The sequence below is a fragment of the Amblyomma maculatum genome, chromosome 10 (assembly GCF_055883805.1).
Source record: "Amblyomma maculatum isolate TAMU_Amacu chromosome 10, ASM5588380v1, whole genome shotgun sequence".
Taxonomy (NCBI): Eukaryota; Metazoa; Arthropoda; class Arachnida; order Ixodida; family Ixodidae; genus Amblyomma; species Amblyomma maculatum.
In genome coordinates, this window is record NC_139353.1 from 110,291,942 (window position 1) to 110,319,269 (window position 27,328).

The following is a 27,328-nucleotide window of genomic DNA, read 5'->3' on the forward strand; positions in this document are numbered from 1 at the left end:
CCAAGATCCTGAGGTGAAGAGTGCAGCGGCGCGTCACAAGGACCGGCTGTAGGCACCAAGGGCTTGATCTAGAGCAAGCAGCGGCGCGTCAAAAGGACCGGCTGCTGAAACAAAGATCCCGAAGGGGAGCTGCAGCGGCGCGTCATCAGGACCGGTTGCAGGCATCGCGATCCTGATCATCGGCTACAAGGAGGCTGGAAACAACGACAGTAGGAAGGACAAGGGAGAGGCGACGAAGGTCGGAAGCGAACTTCTGCTCCGACAAGCGAGTGAGTCCTCTTTGCCCTTCATTTTGGCGTAAGCATTACTGTCTGTGTAGGATTCCGAGGGGTGCATGAACACCCGACGCACTGTCCAGGTTACCAAACGAAAACTGGGAGACAGACAGTGGTGATTGCGCCGGGATGCAGGGAAGGGAGGAAACGTCTGATGCTGACAAGGCTCAGTGAGGTGTGACGTGGGGGACACTGTGAAGCTGTGTGGAACACGTGACGGACGGGCTGCATGCCTTATGATGCCAGTGTTTGATGTCGACATGCAAGCAACCGAATTTTCCAGTATTTCCCTTTATTGCATGCACTTGAGTTCTCTGTGCTGTTCGCGAGCAGTACGGGTACGTGCGTGAAAGTGTGAACTGAACGCCGCGCACGAACTTGGACTTCGAACAAGTATCATGCATTTGTGTGTGTGCATACTACATGTGTTTCTCACCCAGCAAGGTTTTGTTGGAGTGCATGTGTGAAGTTGTAACAGTGGTTACATTCTAGAGCTACGTTCACCACCCTCAGGGGAGTTTCGTGACGTACGCCGATACCTTTTGTTGGTTGTAATTTTAAAGGTGTCATTTGGGCCCCTTGTAAAATCTTGGGAGGGGCGTGTAAGGTATCGCTAGGCACCCCCGGATTAGCGGCTATGTACTCAGTACCTCGTGGTAGGTTTGCTTGTAGCATGAATTTGTGCTAGCTGCATGCAGACGAGTAGGCGCCGCGGATCACCGGATAAAGCAGGGAATGCCATTAGAGTGACGAGTGTCACCGGGCGGCTGACAGGCGATCGAACCCCAGAGGGGGAAGTTAAGCTGCTTTGTGCATACCTGCAGTATGCTTTTCATATGAGCCGACACGACACCGCCGTCGCGGTTGAAACGTCCGTTCATAGACACGCCGCGTCCAGACAGAAAGGTGACGTTCGGCGCCGGGGGAAGAGTGATGGGGAACGTTGAACAAAGGGGAAGATGTCCGCGGGAGGACCGGTTGACCGGGCGTCTTTTCGGCGCGCCGCCGCTAAGCCGGAGGTCACGAACTGTACAAGTTCTAGGAAGAGCGGGGGCGAGAGGCGGCAGCGGTCCGCTAACGACCCTGCTCATTTGCTTTGATGATCTTGCCGCGAGAACGCGGCAAGGTGTACAGCGGAATGTGGACAGCATGTGACATTTTGTGTTTTGTGTTTTTCTTTCTTTCGTTGTGGGGAAAGGGTTTCACTCACACTGCTGAAGTTGCACGTGGCCACGAACCAATCATGTTGAAGTTCGTGGCGATTGGACGCAACTGAAATGTGGGCTGGACACGGAGGGCTTAAAACCAAGCCCGAGAGACCAGTCTGCTGTTCTGAGCTATGGCTTGATGTGTACATCTTCGGCTAGGCCGAGCTAGCCAGATCCATGTATATTTTGCCTAACCTTGCTGTAAATATTGTAAAGTTTTGTATATAAACTTCAGTTAATCTCTTTGTAACTCTGAAGTGTCGTTATCCGTATTTCGTCGTCTCTGATCAACGTCTTGGACGGGGCGCACCTGTGGTGCAATTTGCCACGTCTTCAAGTCACCGAAAAGAACCTGATTTCGAGAAGAACAACGAAAATTCACTGAGGCCATACTCAAGTTGTGCAAGACCGTCGACAGCAGGATGACTGAAGATGATAAGGTAGGCCATCTGCTCAAGGGCATTGCGGAAGATGTCTACCACTTCCTAATTGCCAAGGAAAACTTGAGTTCGGTCTCTGACGTTATCCGGCACTGCCGAACATTCGAGGCCCTAAAGACTCGCCGCATTACACCGAAATTTGGACGGCTCGCAAATGTGACTACAGTGGCTAGCATTGAAGAGTCGCCATCTCAAAGCCTCCTGTGCGCCATCCGTGAAATTGTTCGAGATGAGATGTCACGACGTGAGCAGCTTGTCCGGCCCAATGGCTTCGGAGGGGACGTATATGCTCGTCCAACTTGTGGGGGTGCGTGCCCGCCGATGTCCGCGAATGTCACCGACTTTGTCTGCCGCGAAGACCCATACACTCCGCGACCAAGGCCTGAAGAGAATTTCCAACAATTCTCTTGCCATCAGCGTAGAGATCCTCGCTCTTACTCCAGTCGTGCATCGCGCCGACCGCCGGACAACTACATCGTCCAGGAACCACCATCCGGATATTCGTCGCGGTCTACCATGCAGGAACCAGCTGACACGCCACTTTTTCAGAGACCTCTTCCGGTGTGCTACAGGTGTGGTGCCGCGGGTCACATTTCCCGCTACTGTAATCGGCGCACATCGTTTCGGAATCCCCCGACGGCACCGAACCGACGCATCGTCCAGCCCTACATCGACAACTATCGGCCAGAACATCCTTCCCGGAGGGGCCGTTTTCAAAACGAAGGGCACCGCAGCCATTCGCCAGCGTCTGACCGTAGTGTGACACCACCTCCGTCATTTCGTGTGCGCCGCTCCCCGTCTCCACGGCGCCCATCTCCACCACCAACGCAGGAAAACTAGCTAGCGCGGCCAATGGAGGTGAGGTCGCTGGACAATGTGCGCTGCTACCTGTTATTCCTCCGTCTGTGCTCATGTTAAAGAACAAGGTCAATGTGATTTTTGATGGTTTGCCAACGATGGCGTTGGTAGACACACTGGTGCTACAGTTTCAGCAATGAGTTTAAATTTTAAGAACCTTTTGAAAAACAAAGTTATGTTTGTTTGGGACAAAACTGCAAATTTTTATGGAGTAAGTGGAGAGTTATTGTATCCGGTTGGGGTATGCAGCGTTAAAGTTTCATTGGGGGGCACAGTGTTTCCGGCGGAGTTTGCAGTACTGCCCCGATCTACACATGACGTAATCTTGGGAATTGACTTCCTGCGTATGTGCGGCGCTACAGTTGACTGTCGAAAGGGAGAGCTAAGTGTTAGTGGTTCTCTTCCTCGTGAACTTTTGGAAGAGATATCAAATTATGAAGACGTTTTGTGTGTGTGTGATGAAGTCGTCATACCGCCACATTCAGCAGTGTGTCCAGGTGTCCTGCTCCCGTGCTATTAACGACTCTTTTGAGGCTATTGTGGCACCTCTTAATTTACAGTGCGTAAAGAAAAAATGCGTTAGTGCCTCATTGTTTGGTTCGCGTGAAAGAGGGCCGTACCGGACTGTGGACTATAAATTGCTCACCGGAACCAGTTGTTTTTCCAGCGGGTTCCAAACTAGCTTCATGTAGCGCAACTCTCCCGAATTGTGTAGCAGTCGTTACTCCTTCCCTAGACAACCCCGCTACTAACTCACCTGCTGACGAAAAGCTTCTTCCGATGATCAGCGCATCGTTGAACACCTCACAACGACAGATATTGAAGAACCTCTTGTCCCAGCACCTATCCGTCTTTGATTTCACGCAGTCCAACGGCTCGCAACGTTTTCCGCTGTCGCGCGCACGCCACAGGATTGACACGGGATCTGCCCATCCGATTTGTCAAAAGCCGTACCGTGTGTCACCATCAGAGCGTAAGATCATCACCGAGCAAGTCCAAGACATGCTGAACAGGGGCGTAATACAGGAATCCTCCAGTCCTTGGGCTGCTCCCGTGGTATTGGTGAAGAAAAAAGACGGAACATGGAGGTTCTGCATTGACTAGCGTCGCCTCAACTCCATCACTAAAAAGGATGTGTATCCTCTTCCACGCATCGACGATGCCATAGATTGCCTTTTTTCCGCGTTTTATTTCTCTTCAGTTGATTTGCGATCGGGTTATTGGCAGATTCCGATGGATCCTGCTGACAAGGAAAAAACTGCATTTGTTACCCCGGACGGCCTATTTGAATTTAACGTGATGCCCTTCAGCCTATGTAATGCGCCGGCCACATTTGAAAGATTTATGAACACAATACTTCGTGGCCTCAAGTGGGAAATCTGCATGTGCTATTTAGATGATGTTGTTATTTTTGGCCGGACTTTTACTGAACATAACACGCGACTCGTTGTTGTGTTAGATTGCCTACAGAAGGCTGGCCTTGTCCTGAATTCTAAAAAGTGCCGTTTTGGTGAACGTCAAGCGCTGGTACTCGGGCATCTCGTCGACCGCGATGGAGTTCGGCCAGATCCGCACAAGACTGCAGCAGTTGCAGCATTCCAACGACCACAGACTCAAAAGGAGCTCCGCAGTTTTCTGGGCCTGTGTTCCTACTTTCGACGATTCATCCCAAGGTTTGCCGACGTCGCCTACCCTCTGACATCCCTTCTACAAAAGGATGTCCCTTTCGACTGGACCTCAGATTGCGACGCGTCTTTCCGCCAACTAAAGTTTCTGCTTACGTCACATCCCATACTACGGCACTTCAACCCCTCCGCTCCGACTGAAGTACACACTGATGCAAGTGGGATTGGTGTTGGCGCTGTGCTTGTGCAACGTTCGACAACAGGCGAGCATGTAATTGCGTATGCAAGCCGTTCCCTCAGCAAACCTGAGCGTAACTACACTGTTACGGAGCAGGAGTGTCTCGCTGTAGTTTTCGCTGTTCAGCGGTTTCGGTGCTACCTATATGGACGCCATTTCACGGTTGTGACGGACCATCATGCCCTGTGTTGGCTTGTCAACCTTCGTGATCCATCTGGTCGTCTGGCACGCTGGGCCCTTCGTCTGCAAGAGTACGACTTCACTATTTCGTACAAGAGCGGCCGCAAACACGCCGATGCAGACTGTCTTTCACGTCTTCCTCTTCCTACGACCGAATGTGACTCTGGTGATTTCGATCATTACATCGCCTTCGTCGTGCCCGAGTTTCCCGACGCCTCGGCTCTGCGGACTGCGCAAGAGACCGACATAAGCCTCGAGCCCCTGCTTGCGGAGGCGCGGGATTCCACTGCTTCCAGCCCATTTTGTCTCCGTGATGGCCTTTTGTACAAAAAGGCTTACTCAAGCACCGGTACGAATTTTCTGCTTGTGGTTCCCGAGAGCTACCGCTCGTGCATCTTACGCGCCATGCACGACGACCCCACTTCCGGTCACCTGGGCTCTGCAAGAACGCTCCATCGTGCCCGCGAGCGGTTTTATTGGCCAAAGATGCGCCAGACAACTGAGCGATATGTGGCAAGCTGCACTGAGTGCCAACGACACAAACGCCCTACGTCCACGCCACAGGGCCTGCTGCATCCTGTGACTCCACCACGTGGCGCATTTGAGAAAATCGGAATCGACCTTATGGGTCCCTTCCCGAAATCATCCGACGGAAATCGTTGGATCGTGGTTTGTGCCGACTACCTCACCCGCTACTGCGAAACGGCAGCTCTTCCTTCAGCCACCGCTCACCATGTGTCCCTGTTCTTGCTCCGTTCTGTGATCCTCCGCCATGGACCTCCACGAGTGATCATCAGTGACCGAGGTCGCCAGTTTATGGCAGATGTTGTGGAAGAGCTTCTTCGTTTGTGTGCGTCGCATTTTAGGCATTCCACACCATATCACCCTCAAACCAACGGCTTGACGGAGCGCACAAACCGCACACTCACAAACATGCTATCTATGTACATCGCATCTGGCCACAAGAATTGGGATACTATACTGCCATTTATAACGTTTGCATTCAACACCGCAACCTATGAGACTACTGGCTACAGCCCGTTCTTCCTGCTATATGCCCGTCCTCCTCGGTATTGTCTAGATACCATTCTTCCTTACTCCGTCCATGATAAACCGTGCATTTCGGAAACTCTTTGTCGAGCCGAGGAAGTTCGCCGTCTCGCCCGTTTGCGAATTCTCGCTTCTCAAGAGCGTTCAAAAGCTCGGTACGACAGCCGGCATAAACATGTGTCTTACGCTCCTGGAGATTTAGTGAGGCTTTGACGACCTCTCCGAAAGCGTGGTTTAGCGCAGAAAATGTTGGCGCATTACGCTGGTCCTTACGTTGTGCTTGAACGCGTCAGTGAAGTGAACCACCAAATAGCACGTATAAAAGCAAGTGGTCGTCGTTCAGTCAGAACTGAAGTTGCCCATGTCGCCCGGATGAAGCCGTGTCACCTCGCCCGGGGGGCTTCGTCTGCCCAGGGGGCAAATGTAACAGTACTGAAGAAGATGAAGTTTAGAAGACAAGTGAAGGAGAAAGACGTTGAAAAAGGACTCTCGTGCCGGACGCGCTGCCGTTTACCAGCGTAGCTCCCTACCCTATCGTCTTGTAGTTCAGCGCTCCGACGTCTTACCCCCTTCGTAACACTATGTTCTTCTCGTACAAACAACGAAATCTTCGAAAATGACATTGAAATCACGCCATATACTATTGGTTTCCTGTTGACAAAAACATTGTCGTACCTTATGATCTACTTCGATTGATGGAAGTATTCAGTGTATGAGAAAGCTCTAGGATGGAAAGAGATGCCGAGCCACTAATATGGTTCAAATCCGTGCTTCGTGAACAGTGTGCTTTGGTGAGAAGTGTATATGCTGAACGCTGAAACCTTCTAACTGGCTGCCGTACCTAGATGCGTGTGCGTGACTTCGTGAATTTTGATGGGTTGATGGTGGCGCATTGTCGAGTTACGGATATGGCGTACTCGTATTAAGCAGCCCGGTAACTTGAGCCACAAAAAAGTTTGTCTAAATGAAGTTTTTTTTTTTTACGAAAGTTTGCCAATGCAACAAAGAAACAAATTCTCGAGGTTGCGCAGTTGGTTAAAGCGCTCGGCTGAGGATCCAAGGGATGGAGGTTAGATTTCCGGTGGAGATAGTGCTTTTTACTAGTTAATGAGTGACATGTTTGTGGCCGGATGGACAGGCTCATGGCCGCAAATATTAGCCATTAAAGGCTCTCGCCTTAATATCTTTTCGCGGGTATGGAATGGGCTTGATATTAAAAACGTCGGCAATGTTATGGTCGATATTCCTGGCTGCCACTCCCGCATCATTTCAAGCAACTATAGGGTCTGACGGTCTAAAGCGAACCCGTTTTGTCCGAGTGGCGCGGCAAACTTGACGTCATGGCAGAACAAATAATTAGTTCTATCTCGTCGCTAACAGAGGTTGGTTCATAAATACATTGTGTAACGCGAGCAGCGTATTCTAAGGCGGCTCATAAAGGGTGCTCCTCCAGAACATCGAGTAATGGTGAGCTTTTTGTTACGCGTTTGACATGCAGGTCGTCTCTCATTTTTTGTTTCATTCGTTAGTAATGTGTTTGGCTTTCTTTTCTCATTTGGCAGCATGAAGCTGCCGTCGCCGACCATACGAGCGGCAGTAATATAAAACTTCAGCGGCAAAGCCGAATTGCGCCCAAGGGCTAGAATAAGAAGCAGGAGGGAAGGCGGGAACGGTTACCGGCAAAAAAAGCCGGCTTGATACCCTGTGTTGAGGACTAATGACGCACATGAGGAGAAAAGGGCATTGTGGTACGCACCGCTGCCAATACTTTTATGCTGTTGCAGAGAGCATCTCCTTAAATTAAGTGCAGCCATTTATTTGAAGCATACGAAAGAGAATATTCATGGCGTTACATCTGTTCTTGCACTATACTGAGATCTCTCTAATTTTAAACAAAGATATATTGTAACGAGGTTTCTTAACCTGGGGTTCCGAGAGAGAGAGAGATCTCGCTGAAGCGTCAGTCCGACGCTTCTTCAACAACACGATCTTGCGCCGTGCGCCCGCGGTGCGCACGCCTACGAAACTCATCTTCCTGTTTACAATTAATTACCCCCGGCGAAAAGACGAGCCATCCTGGCGGCTCACGGCGATGACAGCACAGATGGGTCATGGTATGGTTTAAGGCGGCCCACATGGGCAGTTTCGCAGTTACGTCGGCGGAGATCAGAAGATGGCTTCACGAGTTCCACGATATAGGTGACTGGGGAAATGTGGTCAAGGATCCGATAGGGTCCATGATATTTGGGCTGAAGTTTGGAGGAGAGACCTGGAATAGTAGATGACACGCGAAGCCAGACGGGAGAGCCGGGTTGAAAGACGTCAGGAGTGTGAGCAGAGTCTAAGCGCGACTTTTGGCGTCCCTGCTCTCCTGATGTCAAACACCGAGCGAGCCGACGGCATTCTTCAGCGTGTTTGGAAGCTTCAGAGACAGTGGTATATTCGGATTCCTCTGCCGATAAGGCAGGATCGTGTCCAGCTGAGAGGAAGGTTCACGTCCGTAGAGGAGAAAAAACGGTGAGAAGCCAGTAGTGGTCTGTGTGGCGGTGTTATAAGCATACGTTACGAATGGTAGGAGCCGGTCCAAGTTGGAACGGTCTGGTGCGACGTATATGGGCAGCATACCACACAAGGTGCGGTTAAACCCTTCTGTCAAACCATTTGTTTGTCGATGGTATGCCGCAGTAGCCGGTGAGTGATGTTGCATTTTTGCAATAAAGATTCCACTACCGCCGAAAGGAAGAGACGTCATCTGTCAGTCAAGAGTTCGCGGGGTGCACCATGGCGCAGAATGAAATTGTGCAAGATGAAAGAAGCAACATGGGATGCCGTAGTCTCAGGGAGAGCCGCGGTTTCAGCGTAACGAGTCATTTGGTCAACGGCTACGATAATCCAGCGGTTCCCGGCAGCAGCGTATGGAAGCCGTCCATAAAGGTCGATCCCGATGCGGACGAAAGGGCGCGAGGGGCAAGGAAGAGGCTGCGTCGGACCGAATGAGGTGGGAGGGCCAGATTTGCAACATTGGCAGTGGGCGCACGAGCGGCCGTACGCGCGGACTTATGTAAACATACCACACCAATAATAGCGAATACGAAGGCGTGAGTATTTTATAAAGGCGCCGGCATGAGCGTATTGTGGGTCATCGTGAAAGAGTGCTCAGCTTTCCGACCTCAAGTGAGCAGGGATGACAAGTAGCCACTTTCTACCGTCAGTTGCGTAGTTACGGCGGTACAGGAGGCCGTCGCGAATGGCGAAGTGAGCAGCCTGGAGGCGGATAGACCGAGGTACTGGTGAAGTCGATGGATCCGAGAGGAAACTGATAAGGCGAGCTATCCAAGGATCCTGTTGTTGCTAACATGCCATTTTTTACCATTTTATACGTCCCCTCGAACTGAGAAAAAAAAAAACATTAAAAAACTGAGAGAGAGCCCGGACCAGCAAAAGCTTTACCAGGCTTAAAACCAATTAAAAATAAATAAAAACGAGCAGCAGCTCGAGGTAAAAAAAACAGTTTTTAAAAGCGATAGAAGGTATTAAAAAAACAAAATAAAAACAAACGAGGTCCATGTCGAAACGTGGTCCACGCTAGTTTAAGAATAATAAAAGGAAAACCCCAGAAGGTAGCATCCAGACCTGCAAATGAAACAAAACAGGAACCAGAACCAGAAAAGAAGAGAACAGCACCAAAACGACCGTCACACAAAATGACAAATAACAATACGGAGACAGAGGCAGATCTACGAAACCCAAAGCATAAAAAAGAGAGACTGGGGTAGAAAAGTAAACAGGACAGTCCCCAACAAAGAAATAAAAATCGGGTGAACAATAGAGAATTGCAATCTCCTACGGCATTGTAATCGTTGGTCCACAAATTAAAGAGAGAAAATACTGATTTTAGGAATAGAAGAATCAAGCAAAAGAAAAAAATTTAAGTGCCGACACCACAGACAAGAGGTAGGGGATCAGAAAGAATTGCAAAACCTAGACAAAACATTAAGAGGGAAAAAACTGTTAAATCTAGTCTGATGCGAAAAGACGTCCGTCACTCTGCCAGATTATATTAACCGCAAAATGCACGGGTAAGAGAAACGATGGAGGATTCATAAAAAAAAAACTACTGCACCACTATACCGGACTCGTGTGACAACCGCAGCAGAAAAGGCAAAATAAGTAAAATCTCACATATCACAGAGGAATAAGAAAACAAAAAATAACTCCACTCATTTCATAGCAGTATACATGCTGCCCATACGGACCTGGCTCTGTAGGCAAGAGTGCCTGCAGTCACGGGCACATCCAGGAAAACTGAAAGGCATGCCTTAAGCACTCTGCTCAACACAGGAGCACGGAGCCCTCCCCTGTGCAGAGCGTGGTAGGGGGTCTTCAGTACCCTCCGACGAGACCCTCGCCCCCACTACCGTCAGGCTCAAGCATAGGATCAGCAGGTCGTCCGCTGGTGCTTGTAAAAACCAAGATGGAGTGTTGGCGGCATCGAAGGGCCCGCCACGACGAAATACCAATGGACACGTAGAAACGTGATCTAGTAGGCATAAGTGACCTGCACACTATAGCCATAGGCGCCTCCATGCAGGCAAGTGTGCGTGTCCGAATGAGACAGGCTGAAAGGAAGAGCAATCTTCCTCCTCTGTACTGAGCGTGGTTGGAGGTCGGCAGGAAACTCCGAGGAGTCCCTGATCCCCAGTCTCAAGTACAGTACGGATATAACGGAAATCCACTGGGGCTTGTAGAGCCAAGGATGGACTGTTGGCAGCAGCAGCGTGCACGCCACAACACGAAACAGGTCAAAAATGCACCCAAGTAATAAGGCAGCCAGAAAAAAAAAAAAGCGAAATAAAGGGTACCTGAGAAGAAAAACGAGGATTGAAGGAACATATTAGAGAGAAAAGAAAATGAAATCAACTCTAAATGATTGCGTACATAATTGGAACGCATGTTTCGAAAAGAATATATATATATATAATGGATTAGGACAGAAATAAAGAGAAAAAGAAAACACATGGTAACCTTTCAGAGGAGATACGTAGAAAAATAAACCCTGCGGCATATAATTTAAAGAATGTGAAATAACAAGCAAATAGTTTAACAGAATGATGTCAGCGACAATAGTCAGGTATAGTGCTGCTTATGTGTTGAACCATTTGAATTAAAATTGCACAAGCGACAGGATTCCGAAGCAACGTCGGGTATTGAGACGTTGTTATATGTGATGAGCAAAAAGACTTCAGGCGAGAAACAAAAGGAGCAGCAAGAGAGCAGTCTTGGAAGTAGTGACGGACGTCATTACACATCTTGCCACAGGAACAAAGTGTAGAGGAGGATAGACGTACTTTTTTAAAATAAAAAGAAAATCTGCCATGCCCTGTAATTAGAGTTGTAATCGCATTACGGGGCGGACATGTTGCGCAAGGTAAGCGTCAACGAAGAGCACTCGACGCGGAAACGGCAGGCGCTGGGAGGTGGAAGGGGAGAGCGGGACAAGGCGTCGGCGTCATTGTGCTTCCGGCCGAAGCGATAGATGACACGACATCGTACTCTTGGAGACTGAAAGCCCATCAAGCTAGCCGGCCTGTAGGGTCTTCCAAGGAGGACAACCAACACAAAGAATGGTGGTTCGTGACGATGTTAAAAGGGCGGCCGTACACGTAAGGGCCAAACTTGGAGATCGCCCATATGATGGCTAGACATTCTTTTTCTGTGACGGAGTAATTAGATTCCGCTTTCGTCAACGAACGGCTCGCGTAGGCAACGACGAATTCTTCAAACCGTGTTTTCGTTGAGCAAGAATAGCTCCGAGGCCAACGCCACTGGCATCGGTATGAATTTCAGTGGGAGCAGTTTGATCAAAGTGCCGTAAAATGGGAGGTGAGACGAGCTGACGGTGCAGTGTTGTGAAAGCGGTGTCCTGCGTTTCACCAACCGGTCAGGTCGTTGTCGCCGCGCCGGAGGTTCGTCAGAGGCGCGATGATAGTGGCGAAATTTCGAACAAAATGTCGGAAATAAGAGCATAGGCCTATACATCTGCGGAGTTCCTTCATAGTTGACGGCTTCGAGAACTCAGCAACAGCGCGAAGCTTGGCAGGATCAGGAAGTACGCTGTCCTTAGAAATGACGTGGCCTAAAATGGAGTTCGCGAGCGCCAGACATTTCTTCATATTAAGTTAGAGCCCGGCTTTGGTCAAACAGTTAAACAAGCCCTGAAAACGGAGGAGGTGGCTCTCGAAACCAGAGGAAAAGACGACAATGTCATCTCAATAGCAGGGATAAGTTTACAACTTTAGGCCATGGAGTAGCGAATCCATCACACACTCAAGCGTGGCCGCCGCGTTACAAAGTCCGAAGGACATTACGTTGAATTCGTATAGGCCGTCAGGTGTTACAAAAGCGGTCTCGGCGCGTGCGGCATCCGCTAGAGGAACTTGCCAATATGGCAATGTTACCTTACTGGCGCCGCCATGTGGCGAGCTCGGGAGACTGGCACGCGCTCGTCTTCTTCGCTCTCGGTGCTCGCCCGCCAGTCGGTTCCGTGCCTGATCTTGCCGGTGCTTTTCCTTAGTTGTGAGTAAATCTGCTTAACCAGTTCCCCTGCTTCTGTGACATTTTTGGTGGAGCTTCCGGGTAGATCCCATCTACGAAGAGCCTCTGGCTGCCCCCTACGCCTACCTACACACCGTGGACATGACAAATGTGCACAAGGCGAGCCATCGCTGGAGAGGCTTAGCTCCCGCGTTTGGTCCTCTTGTTTCCCCACCGCGAACCACGATGACTACAGCGGCAATCCAGACCATTCAGCTTCCCGTGAGTGCCCAGCCGCTGATCTGACATACTCCGCGTATGCCCACGCGGTTCCATGGCGACAAGTTTAAAGATGTTGAGGACTGGCTGACCAGCTACGACCGAGTCGCTGTGTTTAATACGTGGGACGAGGAGCGAAAATTGCAGAATTATTATTTCGCGCTAGAGGATGCCGCCAAGATGTGGTTCGAAAACCATGAGGCTACCATTACCACCTGGCAGGATTTCCGGCGGCAGGTAGTCGGAACATTTGGCAACAATGCAAGAAAAGAGATGGCCGAACTCGCTCTACAGTCCCGAGCACAGCGACCTAATGAAAGCGTCGCCATGTTCGTAGAAGAAATGACTCGCCTTTTCAACCGGACGGATTCATCCATGTCGGAGGTAAAGAAGGTGCGCCAGTTTATGCAAGCCGTCAAGGAGCAGCTGTTCGTTGGCCTTGTACGTGACCTTCCACGTACTGTGGCTGATTTTACGAAAGAAGTAACAAGCATCGAGCGTGCCATGAATCAGCGATCTGTACATTTTGATCGTTCTGCAAACATCGCTGCCGTAGATTTCCGCTTGCCAATAGCCGGAAATGACAGTGAAGCCCTTCGCGAACTTGTCCGAAGCATCGTACGCGAAGAGCTGCAAAAGCTACCCTTTCTCGAGCAACATCCACGTGTTGGGGGCATCTCGGATATTGTGCACGAAGAGCTCCGCCAAGCAGTGCCATCAGTACCAAAAACCCAGCCGCCTGCGCCACACATCATGACGTACAGCGACGTGTTACGTACCCCTACGCCTGAACCTTCGGAACCCTGCTCCTCCCGCTCGTCCTCCACCCCAATATCCAGTTTAAACTGGTGTGCCTGAAGCTCGACCACCCGTTCGCAAAGCACACGCGTGGCGCACGCCGAACAATCTGCCTTTGTGCTTTCACTGCGGCGAAGCCGGTCACGTTCTGCGGCACTGCCCGTACCGTCGGATGGGCTTGCGCGGATTTCCCCCTGATGCCCCTCGGCCGCGCTATGGCGAACGACCTCGGGACGTCGACCAATACCTCAGCGACAACGTCCCATCTGCGTCCCTCCAGCGATGCCAGTCCAGGTCACCATCGCGGAGACAGTTTTCTTCCAGCCGCCGTTCTTCCTTCAGGCAGTCCCCAAGTCTGCACAGGGAAAACTGAAGACGGCGACCCTCGGGGGTAGGGCCGCCGTCGATTAACACTACGACCAACATCCTCCGCTCACCGATTCGACCATAGAGACCGACCACCGACCCTTCGCTCCGACCAACAGTCCGACCACTTTTCGACGATCACCGAAGCTTTCCTCCGACGCCCCCAATCGACGAACCGCACGACCAACGCGTGCGACGACCTCCCGACGATCACAGAAGCTAACCTTCGACACCGCAATTCGACGCAGCGAACGACCAGTCAGCCCGACGATCCCTGACACGCCGCACTTTGTCGACGGTGAGCTACATTCCGCCGAGATACCGATCGTCGTTGATAACCACAACACGACTGCCCTTAAGAGATAACGGCGCTGATTTTTGCGTTATGAGTCATGGCCTTGCTACCATTCTGCGAAAAGTCCTGACTCCTTGGCATGGAGCCCCGATAAAGACAGCCGGAGGGCATGTGGTAACGCAGCTCGGAGTGTGCGCCGCTCGCATCGAGACTCACCACGTAGCTTTCTCGTGTTGCTTCGTTGTGCTAGCAGAGTGCTCCAAGGACCTAATTCTCGGCCTTGATTTTCTTAGACAAAACGACGCAATCATCGACCTCCGTGACTTCATGGTGACTTTTTCCACTCACCGCGCAATTTCCGACGAGTACACACAGCACAGCGACGACTACAAAGGCAGGCCAGTTTTCGGAGCGTGCGACGCCCATGTCACTCTATCTCCACGCACCAGCTTGTTTGTTACAGTACAGTGCGACAACCCCCCTGCCCTTTCAAGGGCTCGCGGAAACGAACGTGAATTTATTGTTGAGCCAACAAGTCTGCGTCGCTCGGGGGGGGGGGGTCTTTGCTTTGAGAAATAAACGAACTGAACTGATTTTAACGAACTTTAGTGCCGAATATCGCCATTTACCGCAAGGTACAGCTATCACTTATTTTGACGAAGTCAGTGCGCCATCCGCCCATTGCGCCCTTTCGCTGGCCAACGCCGAGGGCACTGAACATACTGTTCAAACTGACGTGAATCCCGCTGTGTCTCTTACCGAGAAACTTCCTTTCAAGTGACTGCTTTGCCGTCACTTCCAAAGTGAAACCGACGTTAGTAACCAAACATCGAATTATAGTTGATCCCAGCGAGCTCCCTATCCGCCAAAACCCCTACCGAGTATCGGCGAAAGAACGAGAGGCTATTCGGGCGTAGGCTGATGAAATGGTCCGCGATGATGTGATCCAACCGTACACAATCCCATGGGCCTCACCAGTTGTGCCGGTCGCTAAAAAGGACGGAGATTCTGCGTAGACTATAGGAGGCTTAACAAAATTACGAAAAAGGACGTCTACCCATTGCCTCGAATCGATGACTCGATCGACCGACTCCGCCACGCCCGATACTTTTCATCGCTCGATCTAGGCAGTGGGTACTGGCAGATCGAAGTCGATGAACATGATCGAGAGAAGACCGCATTCATTACTCCTGATGGACTGTACGAATTTAAGGTGCTTCCCTTCGGTTTGTGTTCCGCTCCTGCAACCTTTCAAAGAATGATGCATGGACACTGTCCCAGCCGGCCTCAAATGGCAGACGTGCCTCGTCTACCTTGACGACGTTGTTATTTTCTCTCCGACCTACGAGGAGCACCTGAAACGATTGACGGCCGTGCTAAATGCCATCCGCGGGGCCGGACTCTCACTAAAACCAGAAAAATGCCACTTTGCATTCCAACGGCTCAAGTTACTGGGTCACGTCGTGAGTGCTGAGGGAATTAGCCCTGATCCAGAGAAGACGGCTGCCGTAGCTGCTTTCCCAACCGCCACTAATAAAAGTTTCGTGCGTCGGTTTTTGGGCCTCTGTGCATATTATAGGAGATTTGTGCACGACTTCTCCCGAATAGCAGAACCATTGACTCGTCTAATAAAGGACGACCAGCCTTTCACCAGGGCCGACGAGCAGCAAAGGGCCTTCGAGGAGCTTCGCAAGCGGCTTCAAACAACGACCGTACTTGGCCACTTCGACGAGGAGGCCGACACAGAATTGCAGATCGACGCCAGTAACGTTGGCCTCGGTGCATTTCTCGTTCAGTGGCAAGAAGGCGTTGAGCGGGTAATTGCTTACGCCTGCCGCACCCTGTCTCGTTCCGAAGCGAATTATTCTACTACCGAAAAAGAGTGCCTTGCAGTTGTGTGGGCGGTAACAAAATTTCGGCCGTATTTGTATTGTCGGCCGTTTAGAATGGTCAGCGACCACCACTCATTCTGTTGGTTAGCGAACCTTAAAGATCCTTCAGGCCGGTTAGCCCACTGGAGTCTTCGCTTACAGGAGTTCGACGTCACTATTGTGTACAAGTCCGGCAAGAAACACAGTGACGCTGACTGTCTATCCCGAGACCCTATCCCGTGTTCTTCAATTGAAACAGATGACTCCATTTTTCTCAGCGCTCTCTCGACACCAGATGTCGCTCAACAGCAGCGAGACGACACCGAACTGCGGCCCCTCATCGATTACCTCGAACGAACCGCCTCATCGCCACCTCGCATTTTAACGCGTGGCCTATCGTCGTTCTGCTTGCGTGACGGCGTCCTCTACAAGAAAAACTACGCTTCCACAGACATTCAGTATCTGCTGGTTGTCCCAACGCCGCTCCGTACCGACGTTTTGCAGGCATGCCACGACGAGCTTTCTGCCGGACATCTCTGTTTTTCGCGCACCTTGGCACGAGCACGACAAAAGTACTACTGGCCCAAGCTTGCCGCTATGGTTCAGCGCTATGTTAGGACATGCCGTGATTGCCAACGTCGGAATATACCACCTGTCAAGCCGGCCGGCCTGCTGCCGCCTATTCCTCCGCGAGTACCTTTTCACCAAGTCGGTATGGACTTGCTCGGGCCATTTCCTACGTCATTATTGGGCAACCGGTACATTATAGTCACCACAGACTATCTAACCTGCTATTGTGAAACGAAAGCTCTTCCCAGCGGCACGTTTACTGATATTGCGAACTTTTTTCATCTTTAATCTAGTCCTTCGTCACGGTGCCCCTGCAATCGTTTTAACTCACAGAGGCACGGCATTTACTTCAGCTCTAACCAAGGAAGTGATGCGGTTCAATGGCACTTGTCATCGCAGAACAACAGTTTACCGCCCTCAGACGAATGGCCTTACTGAGCGACTAAATAAGACCATCGCCGATATGCTTTCTATGTACGTCGACGAAGACCTCACGAACTGGGACCACATACTACCGTATGCAACATTTGCGTATAACACCGCAATCCAGGAAACGACCCGCTTCACACCGTTTCGTTTGGTGTACGGTCGCGAAGCTGTCACCATGCCGGACGCAATGCTACTGCCAGATGTTGGCCATACATCGATTGCCGGTGCCGACCAATTCGTGCAGCATGCCGAGGCCGCTCGCCAGCTGGCTAGACTGAGAGTCCAGACACAGCAAGTTAAAGATGCTCGACGTTATAACCTTCGTCACAGGGACGTAATTTACAACCCTGGCGATCAGGTTTGGGTGTGGACACCTGCCAGCGGGGTCGCTCCGAGCAGCCTCTGCGTCGCTACTTCGGCCCGTACGAAGTACAACGCAAACTCAGCGACGTTACCTACTAAGTGAACCCGCAAGGAGCTGTTCGCTCAACCCGACATCAAGCACAATCGGAAGTCGTACATGTCGCCAGGATGAAGCCCTTCTACTCCCGCTAGGTCAAGCTACATGTGTTTTTTTTTGCTTACTGCTTGATGTGAACGCGGCATCCTCGCCGACTACGGTTATCCTCGACCTCGCCCATCGACATCGGGACGATGCATTTTCCACCAGGAGGGGCAATGCCGCATGGATGGGTGGATGGAATATAGGAGCGTCCCCTTTGAAACGGGGTGGTAGCAGCAGCTATCATGCTCATTTTTCTCCCTATATCTTAAATACTGATTTAGATTAATGAACTAAACCATCATTCTATTTATTAAATTTTTGTTTCTACGTTACTAACATTATGTCACTACTCTGCTTTTAAGCCACCAATCTTCCAGTCGTTTTTTGCTAGTTTTCACCGCCGGCTTATTCACCCAGCCACTGGTATCTCTAAACCCCAGAGCTTTAGGAACAGTGACTAGGCCTGCATCAACTTCGGATGGATACCATTACATTCGAGTAAAATATGGTCAATTGTTTCACTGGAGTTACCTCATACAGCACATCATCTTCATTGTTAAATTTATTTTTGTAGCTGCGTGTTCTAAAGCATCCTGATCTAGCTTCAAAAATTAGGGCACAGCTGCCTTTTGAGTTATCAAGGAAATCTTCCTTCCTTCCGCAATGTTAGCTTACTGGCGCCGCCATGTGGCGAGCTTGGGAGACTGGCACGCGCTCGTCGTCTTCGCTCTCGGTGCTCGCCCGCTAGTCGGTTCCGTGCCTTATCTTGCCGGTGCTTTTTCTTAGTTGTAACTCTGCTTAACCAGTTCCCCCGCTTCTGTGACAATATACTGATCGCATATCTAAAGAGGAAAAGAATTCAGCGTCTTGTAAGCAGTCGATGGCGTCATGAAATCGGGGCAGCGGATAGACGTCTTTCCGTGTGATTGTGTTAAGGTGCTGAAAGTCGATGCAAAACCGAATAGTATCATCATTTCCGTTACAAGGACGAGAAGCGAGGCCCACGGACTATTGGACGGTTGAATGACACCCTGCTGAAGCAAGTCGTCGACTTGCTTTTCAATAATCTGTCGTTCAGCGGCCTAGACACGGTATGGGCGTTGACACGGCTGCTTGTGGGTACTGATATCAACCTCGTAGGTGACGGTAGCCATGTGGCCGAGGTGGCTTTTTGAAATATCAAACGAAGAGCGATACTTGTCCAGTAAGCGGAGAAGCGGGGCGCGTTGTTGTGGAGAGAGGCTTGTGTCGTCAGAACCAGGAAAGACTCCCGCTGCAGCGGAAAAATCCGGCTGAGGTAAAGTAAGTGAGTTGACAGGAAGAGAGGAGGAGTCAGTGCAACTGTCCGGGACGATCAAGGCATCGATAAGCTGGACACGACCAAGGCGCTCACCACGGAGAAAAGAGCAAGGGTTCAGTAAAGTGTTGAAGACATGAATTATTCTGCAGTGGGCTTGGACAGCGAGCACTAACGTAGGGTAGAAGCAGGGCGGGACGAGATGTGAATGTTTCGGATGGGGTTAAAATGACGGCGCCGTTAGGTGCGGAGAGGCAGGAAACAAGAATGGTGACAGACGAGCGTTGCGGGACCTCGATGTCGGCAGCCACATTCAGCTTGCTGGGGCAGGAAACAAATCAGTGTCCGAAGGGGTGTTCCAAGGGAGAAGTTCGAGTTCGGCGCAAGTGCAGTTGATGATGGCGTGATGGTCCCAGAGAAAGTCCCAGTCTAACATGAGGTCATATGTGAGCACGACGACAGAACAACGAAATATATATCTAAGGACCTTTGAATGAAAATCCTGGCCATGCAAGCCGCAGAGGCAAGACACGCATGCGTAGCTTGTGGCACAGTTTTCAGCTCATCACAGATAGAGCAGCGCCAGCATCGACAAGAACCAAGACACCCCCCCCCCCTCCACAACAACTGCAAGCATATTCGAAGGGATTAGACGAGGACTTAGTGCCTGCCTCGGGAACTGCGCTAACTAGTCTTCTCGAGGCGTTTTGGTGTATCCACGTAGTGGTGAAACCGAGCGCCTCGGTGATGGAAACGGTGGTAGGTCGGACGCGGAATCAATGTCGGTGGAAGAGGAGGGACGTAACGTGTGTTCTGCATGCGAGTACGCTTAGAGTCGTCGGTAGTCCGCAGGCGACACTACGCGGTGAACAGTAGCACATAGTGTGTCGAGGGACACCACACGCGTAACAAATCGGTTGACTTCCCCGAGTAAGCCAAGGGTTCGAATGAAGAGGGGTCGGACAAGGAGGATTCAAAGCTGCTGGCGGCGGTGGAGGGCGAACGAGATATCCGAGTCAGGCGGGGATTCTGAGAACGTCGGCGTACGTGGTACCTGCTGAGGAACGGTTGGTATCACCTCAGTAAAACATTTTGCAGGGCATGCTGTGCACAGCTATTAATATTTCAAGCGTAACAACGACGGCACACTGATATAGAGACGACATTACATGCGCACAGAGCATGTACTCAGCCACTTGAGTCCGATCCACAGCCTAAAGGGTTTGCGCAAGGTTAGGTGAAGCGGTCTGAACGCTATGAAGAAATGACACTTGACATGCCGCTTTCTGGCGCACAAAGTCCTTGATCCGGTCAAGCAGCGAGCTGCTGGTTGCCGACACAGCCAGGCTGGAAAGTGAATCAGGTTTAGGGATGATGGTTGTGCTGGAATGCGTTGTCTGCCGAGCTCATCATAGGTCTGGCAAAGCGGTAATATCTCAGAAAACTGTGTTGGGGTTGCGAGCGACAAGCATCTGAAATGCGTCTGCCTCAATGCCTTTTAAAATGTGCCTGTTGCGATTCGTTTCCGATATGGACGCGTATTCACGGGTGCACAGGCTGACAACATCATCTATATAGCTGGTGGATTATTCACTGTTTAGCTGGATTCCAGATAGCAGGCGATGCTCGGCGCGGATCTTTCGGACAGCACGGCAGCCGAAGATATCAGACAAAGCTCGCTTTGGCAGACCAGGTGGTAAACTCTGCTTCGTGGTTGCGGTACGACAGGATGGCAACGTCTGTGAGGTAGAATATGACGTTGTTCGCCTTCATGACTTCGTTCCAACGATTGTGGCAGCTTACCCGCTAGTAGGAGGCAAGCAAATGCTTGACATCGTGATCATCAGATCCGCTGAAAATGACCGTGTCTCGCTGTGGGAGCATGCCTGGGCAAACGACGGCGGTAGGCGGAGAAGCAGACGGCTGGCTCACGTTGGTTGTCATACAAGATATGAGGGTGCGGCTACGGAGCTGCAGGATGGTAGACGGGTCGACTCAGCACGCCACACCAACTTGTAACTGGAATTTTTTTAATGAAGGGAACCCAAGAGAGACCTCGCAGAAGCCAAAGTCCTATGCTTTTGCGCCAACAACTCGATCGCGTGCCGTGAACTCGCGGTGCGGCTGCTCCCGAAGCTCATATTCCTCTTTGCAATTCTAAGTAAGGAGAGAGATACTCATCAATAACCTGATAAGCTAGTAGATGCAGTAACAATTAGAAATATTTAGGCTCGATAATCGGGGTTGCGATCGCCCTCGCTGCTCTTGTTAAGTGATTCGCCATGACAATATTAAACTGCGTTGCAGTAACGCCGGGCAGTCACTCACAGAACAGTAGCAAACGTTCTGTGAAGGAATCTACAATACACATTTACAAGGCGAAATCAAACAGGTTACAGTAATATTAAAAGGCGTCAAACAGATGACGAAATTCATTAAGTGTGTAGTGCAAAGATAATTAAATTATTGCATATGTGCCCAGGTTTAAAAGGGTTCACAGTTTTATAGCGCATGTTGTGCACCAAAGCAGCTTACAGTTCATCAGTGACATGAGTAGAAGACACCATATCTATCTTTGCCAGTTGAAGTTCTTGCACGTTCACCAAACGTAAGAAGCACATCAGCGGTTTTCTATTTAGTCTCACTCACCATGATCGCTGTTACATCCAGACTTCACGACTACGTGGAGAGCCCATAGCAGACTACAATGTATTGACAAACAGCCCTGAAACATCGAAGAGGTCATAAACCGCAGTACTGAATAGTGCACTGCTATATGGACGGAGTTTCTTTAAGAATCAATTCCTGCGACTTCCTGCAGGTTCTCGAGTACTGAAGTGTATGAGCTCTAGAGATCGCTAACACACAGGCTGTGGGCCCAGTTCTGCATTTCCTTTTAACATCCACGGTTCTTCTTTGATTGTTTATTTGCTTGTTATGACAATTATTATTCTTCCATATAATACAAAATCACTAATCTCTTTTATTTAGCTATATGCAACCATGCCGGACATAGTAGCCATCTCTGATTCCAACAACGACACAATTTTTGAATGCCTATCTGCAAAACGAACATATTTTGACAAGGAAGCAAAGAAAGCTACCTATATGGTATTTTTCAAAGGTCACCATGGGACACAAAAGTAAGTCATTCCTTTTATTTTTCAAACTTTGGTAATCCTTATATTTATTATTGATATTACATGACAAGAAAAATACGTATAATTTTCACTCAATATTCTAAATATTTTGTTACTTTGTAACATTTGGGTTCTGCATATAAAATCAAAGCTATAAAGACCCGTGCCATGTTGTTGTGGTTTCGAATTCACATTATACGCCAATATGTCCTTATAACCACACCCTGAAATGGTAGAGTGAACTAGCAGGTAGACCAGGTTGGGTAATTAGATTGCGAAGAACGCTGAGGCAAAATCACTGCCTCGGCTGATTCGACCTTTTATTTCGACGCTTTCGGAGCGCCACTGATAAAAGCATACTTGAGAATGATTTTGTAGATGCGCTCCGAATATAATATAGAGTACTGGTAGCTACCCATTGTTAACAAATGCACCAACAAATGCGGATAAAAACAGAATGCACTGTCACTAAGTGTTCTTCACAGGCTATTTGACTGCTCTCCACACCGAGGCTGCACATGCCTTCAACTCCATGACGATGCGGCCTCCAATTTATCTCTTTTAAAAAAAAAAGGAACAATAGCGAAAGTTAAATAAAGATGCAGTAAATAATTTACACAACCCTTATTTTCATACTGTGCCAATCGCCATATCCTTTTTTTTTTTTTTTTTTTTCAAGATGTTCTGAATATTAACCGCCAAGAGCTTCTGCGAGGTAGATCCTCTTTATTTCACCGGTACCGTTGCCTAGCTTCCCCCTTCGCCTATGTGACTGACCTCTCAGTGTTTTTTTAAATCGCGATTTCTGCTCAGAAACGTATTACAAGCCCTTTTGAAGATAAACACGGTCACAGGAGAAATAGTAAGCTATTTTTGAACTTTCTGGTATTTGTGTAGTTTAAAGGACCAAAATAGTTTACTCCCGGTGAGACGATTCTAAATATTGTGCTAAACATTTAGAAACAAAGCACAGGTTTGTTCCACCCGCAACCAATTTTGTCCTGGCTTTTATTACACTGCAAAAAGTTTACTACACACCAACTCTTTCGATACTGCACAAAGCGGCATAAAAACCTCGCGGCTAGTAAACGTATCCCTTCACGGCAAACAATGGCGAGCACTTAAACAATTAGGAGCGCCACTGCAGTGAACAATCGTTGTCCACACCATTTGGTAGAGCAAAGGTTCTGAAACTGGTTTCCGCGAGCTGCTTTTGTGGCTTACTTGAGCTCCCACTGGCGTTGACAGCACAGCCAAGTTAGCAGAGGCCAAACTAGGAGAGCGAAGCACACACGTCTCTATGGGTGCTTTTCCGGGCGTTTCGATAGAGTTTAGGGTAGTCCTTCAACGGCAAGCCTATTACAGGCTAGTGGTCGATGTGGATTAGAACCGGTAACGCATCTGCCTTGATTCGTATACGTTCATCGTAAATGTAGGTGACCAACAGGAAGTAAGAAATACATAATGCGCGTTTGCATTCCAAAAAAAGCAAAGAAGGTGCAGTGGTAAGACGCCCGACTACTGTGCCAGAGTACCCGGGTTCGAACCCAACCTCGGCGGCTGCGTTTCGATGGAGGCGAAACGATGAGGCGTCCGTGTGCTGTGCGATGTCAGCGCACGTTAAAGATCCCCAGGTGGTCGAAATTACTCCGTAGCCCTCCACTACGCCTCCTCTTTTTCTCTATCCACTTTCACTCCCACCTTCCTCCCTTCCCTTACGGCGCGGTTCGGGTGTCCACAGCAACAAGTGTGACAGATACTGCGCCTTTCCCTTCCTCTGAACCTATCATTATTATTATTAAAGAAATCTTTAACAAACGACAAAAATGTTTGTGAACAGAACAAGCATTGCTATCGCTATCGCAAGCGCTATCGCACCTACTCATCGCGAAGCTTGAATGTCTCTCTGACATTTGTACGAGCAAGACACGAATACAATTATTGAGGCTTCACCATTCATTCTACTAAGTTTCCTAAAGCGCAAACATGACAAAGAATTACGAGAGGAATAAATGAGTGCCAACTTTCAGTTTAATCATACTACGTAAAGCAACGAACATTATTTTATTTCTCTGAGCATGGCACAAAGACTGCAGAAAACTTTCGTGTCAGTTTGTTTTTCTCCTCCCGTTCCTGGAAAAAAACAAGCACAAACTAGAAGAGCATGGTACCGATTTACCGATTTTTACGAAAAGAACCGCTTTCTTGGTTTGTGCTCGGAGATTACATTTCTGAGCAGGTTTCAAGCCAATATATCATCTTATACTATTCTCTCCGCGAAACGTCGTGCGTTATCTTATAGCCATTCGTGATCGTAAATGTCATATACAAACGCCGAATGTATGCATTTTCTCATTTGTAAGCCCTATTTGTCTGCAATTGTGACTAACATAGTTCTACATAAACCATACACGGCGGGCGCACTGTCTTCCGTCGAATAGGAACTTTAACACAAGGCACCTGATAATATGTAAATGCCAGCGCACTATGTACCCTACTTTTTAAGTGGGCCCTTCTCGGTGTCGTTCGTCTACAACTTTTCATATTGTGAGCACTGTGGGCTCACAAGCAAAAAAACCAGCAGAGCAAAAAACAAAAAAGTGTTGTCAACTACCCTGCTATTCCTCCATTGTATCCTGGTGCGCAATATACTTGGTGAATTGAGGGGTCGTCTGCGCGGAAAAAAGAACTTGTTTTCGCCGCTAAAGTACTAATATTGAACTTGAAGCTGACTGTGCACGCATAGCCTTTGTCAAAAGTGTACAGCCCGGGGGTCCACATCTGAGCCGTGTAATGGCACTGATTTAGCACTAGTGGAGGTCATTCCCATTATAGAGGGTAGGACAAAATCTCTTCTTGCCACCAAAAGATTTGGAACACTTGAATGCATTACAATTCCCATGAAGTGACTCAAGAGCAGTCCCCCTGGGCTCTACACTTCTGACAAAGACTGTACGTGTGGCCTGCTGCAGAACTGAACGCTCTTGCATCTTAGTGCGAGGTCCAGAGGCAATATCGGTCACCGCATCAATACATTCCTGTTCGCTGGAGCGCAGAACTGACTCGGACACAATGGAGGCGTTTCGCTTCATGAAAGTCATACGTGTGCGCAGGCTGTAGCGGAGGAGCAGCAGTGAGGCAGTGGCGACCCCACCGAGGCGCGGCGGGCGGTGGAAACAGACCCCATTGGAGAGGTCGTAAGAGAAGAGTGAAACGCGCTCTCCCTCGAGACCGGCCGTGCCCTGGCTTAACTCAGAGCGCTTACTTTTAAGCCATCTGTCTCCGCCCTTGGCGGCGACAGCAACCAATAAGCAATAAGGCAATCTTTCTCACCAATCAAAGACTGGTGAAAGGATATTAACTACACCAAAACTTGGGAAAGGAGAGGTCCCAAGCAAACATACGAACGGCACTGACGTCACCACATTCCGAACCTCTGTTTTCCATTGTGTTCTTTCGCACACGTGCCTGCGGGACTAACGTATGTCACGTGAACAACAGCTGAAGTTCTTTATAAAAAAACAGAAAGCTGTCAGTGAGGGCTCAAACGCTATGTGGAAATTCCAACTTGACCAAGCTCTTCTCTTGAGCACATGCAGCTCAATGACCCATTACACTTCTTCGCGCACCGGTCAGCCACCGCACACCTGCTACCTCACAATAGGCACATGAGTAGAGGAAAACACCAGACACACAGACAGACAGACAGACAGACAGACAGACAGACAGACAGACAGACAGACAGACAGACAGGCAGGCAGGCAGGCAGGCAGGCAGGCAGGCAGGCAGGCAGGCAGGCAGGCAGGCAGGCAGGCAGGCAGGCAGGCAGGCAGGCAGGCAGGCAGGCAGGCAGGCAGGCAGGCAGGCAGGCAGGCAGGCAGGCAGGCAGGCAGGCAGGCAGGCAGGCAGGCAGGCAGGCAGGCAGGCAGGCAGGCAGGCAGGCAGGCAGGCAGGCAGGCAGGCAGGCAGGCAGGCAGGCAGGCAGGCAGGCAGGCAGGCAGGCAGGCAGGCAGGCAGGCAGGCAGGCAGGCAGGCAGGCAGGCAGGCAGGCAGGCAGGCAGGCAGGCAGGCAGGCAGGCAGGCAGGCAGGCAGGCAGGCAGGCAGGCAGGCAGGCAGGCAGGCAGGCAGGCAGGCAGGCAGGCAGGCAGGCAGGCAGGCAGGCAGGCAGGCAGGCAGGCAGGCAGGCAGGCAGGCAGGCAGGCAGGCAGGCAGGCAGGCAGGCAGGCAGGCAGGCAGGCAGGCAGGCAGGCAGGCAGGCAGGCAGGCAGGCAGGCAGGCAGGCAGGCAGGCAGGCAGGCAGGCAGGCAGGCAGGCAGGCAGGCAGGCAGGCAGGCAGGCAGGCAGGCAGGCAGGCAGGCAGGCAGGCAGGCAGGCAGGCAGGCAGGCAGGCAGGCAGGCAGGCAGGCAGGCAGGCAGGCAGGCAGGCAGGCAGGCAGGCAGGCAGGCAGGCAGGCAGGCAGGCAGGCAGGCAGGCAGGCAGGCAGGCAGGCAGGCAGGCAGGCAGGCAGGCAGGCAGGCAGGCAGGCAGGCAGGCAGGCAGGCAGGCAGGCAGGCAGGCAGGCAGGCAGGCAGGCAGGCAGGCAGGCAGGCAGGCAGGCAGGCAGGCAGGCAGGCAGGCAGGCAGGCAGGCAGGCAGGCAGGCAGGCAGGCAGGCAGGCAGGCAGGCAGGCAGGCAGGCAGGCAGGCAGGCAGGCAGGCAGGCAGGCAGGCAGGCAGGCAGGCAGGCAGGCAGGCAGGCAGGCAGGCAGGCAGGCAGGCAGGCAGGCAGGCAGGCAGGCAGGCAGGCAGGCAGGCAGGCAGGCAGGCAGGCAGGCAGGCAGGCAGGCAGGCAGGCAGGCAGGCAGGCAGGCAGGCAGGCAGGCAGGCAGGCAGGCAGGCAGGCAGGCAGGCAGGCAGGCAGGCAGGCAGGCAGGCAGGCAGGCAGGCAGGCAGGCAGGCAGGCAGGCAGGCAGGCAGGCAGGCAGGCAGGCAGGCAGGCAGGCAGGCAGGCAGGCAGGCAGGCAGGCAGGCAGGCAGGCAGGCAGGCAGGCAGGCAGGCAGGCAGGCAGGCAGGCAGGCAGGCAGGCAGGCAGGCAGGCAGGCAGGCAGGCAGGCAGGCAGGCAGGCAGGCAGGCAGGCAGGCAGGCAGGCAGGCAGGCAGGCAGGCAGGCAGGCAGGCAGGCAGGCAGGCAGGCAGGCAGGCAGGCAGGCAGGCAGGCAGGCAGGCAGGCAGGCAGGCAGGCAGGCAGGCAGGCAGGCAGGCAGGCAGGCAGGCAGGCAGGCAGGCAGGCAGGCAGGCAGGCAGGCAGGCAGGCAGGCAGGCAGGCAGGCAGGCAGGCAGGCAGGCAGGCAGGCAGGCAGGCAGGCAGGCAGGCAGGCAGGCAGGCAGG

The 27,328-nt window shown here is 51.1% G+C and overlaps 1 protein-coding gene across 1 annotated transcript in view; it reads left to right on the forward strand.

The window, feature by feature from the left end:
• Positions 1 to 27,328, forward strand: part of LOC146177227 (uncharacterized) — a 57,916-nt gene that overhangs the window by 13,821 nt on the left and 16,767 nt on the right. The window contains exon 2 of the mRNA XM_084581107.1: positions 21,810 to 21,961. Coding sequence (XP_084437233.1) covers positions 21,810 to 21,961 — 152 coding nt within the window. The remainder of the gene's footprint in view (positions 1 to 21,809; positions 21,962 to 27,328) is intronic.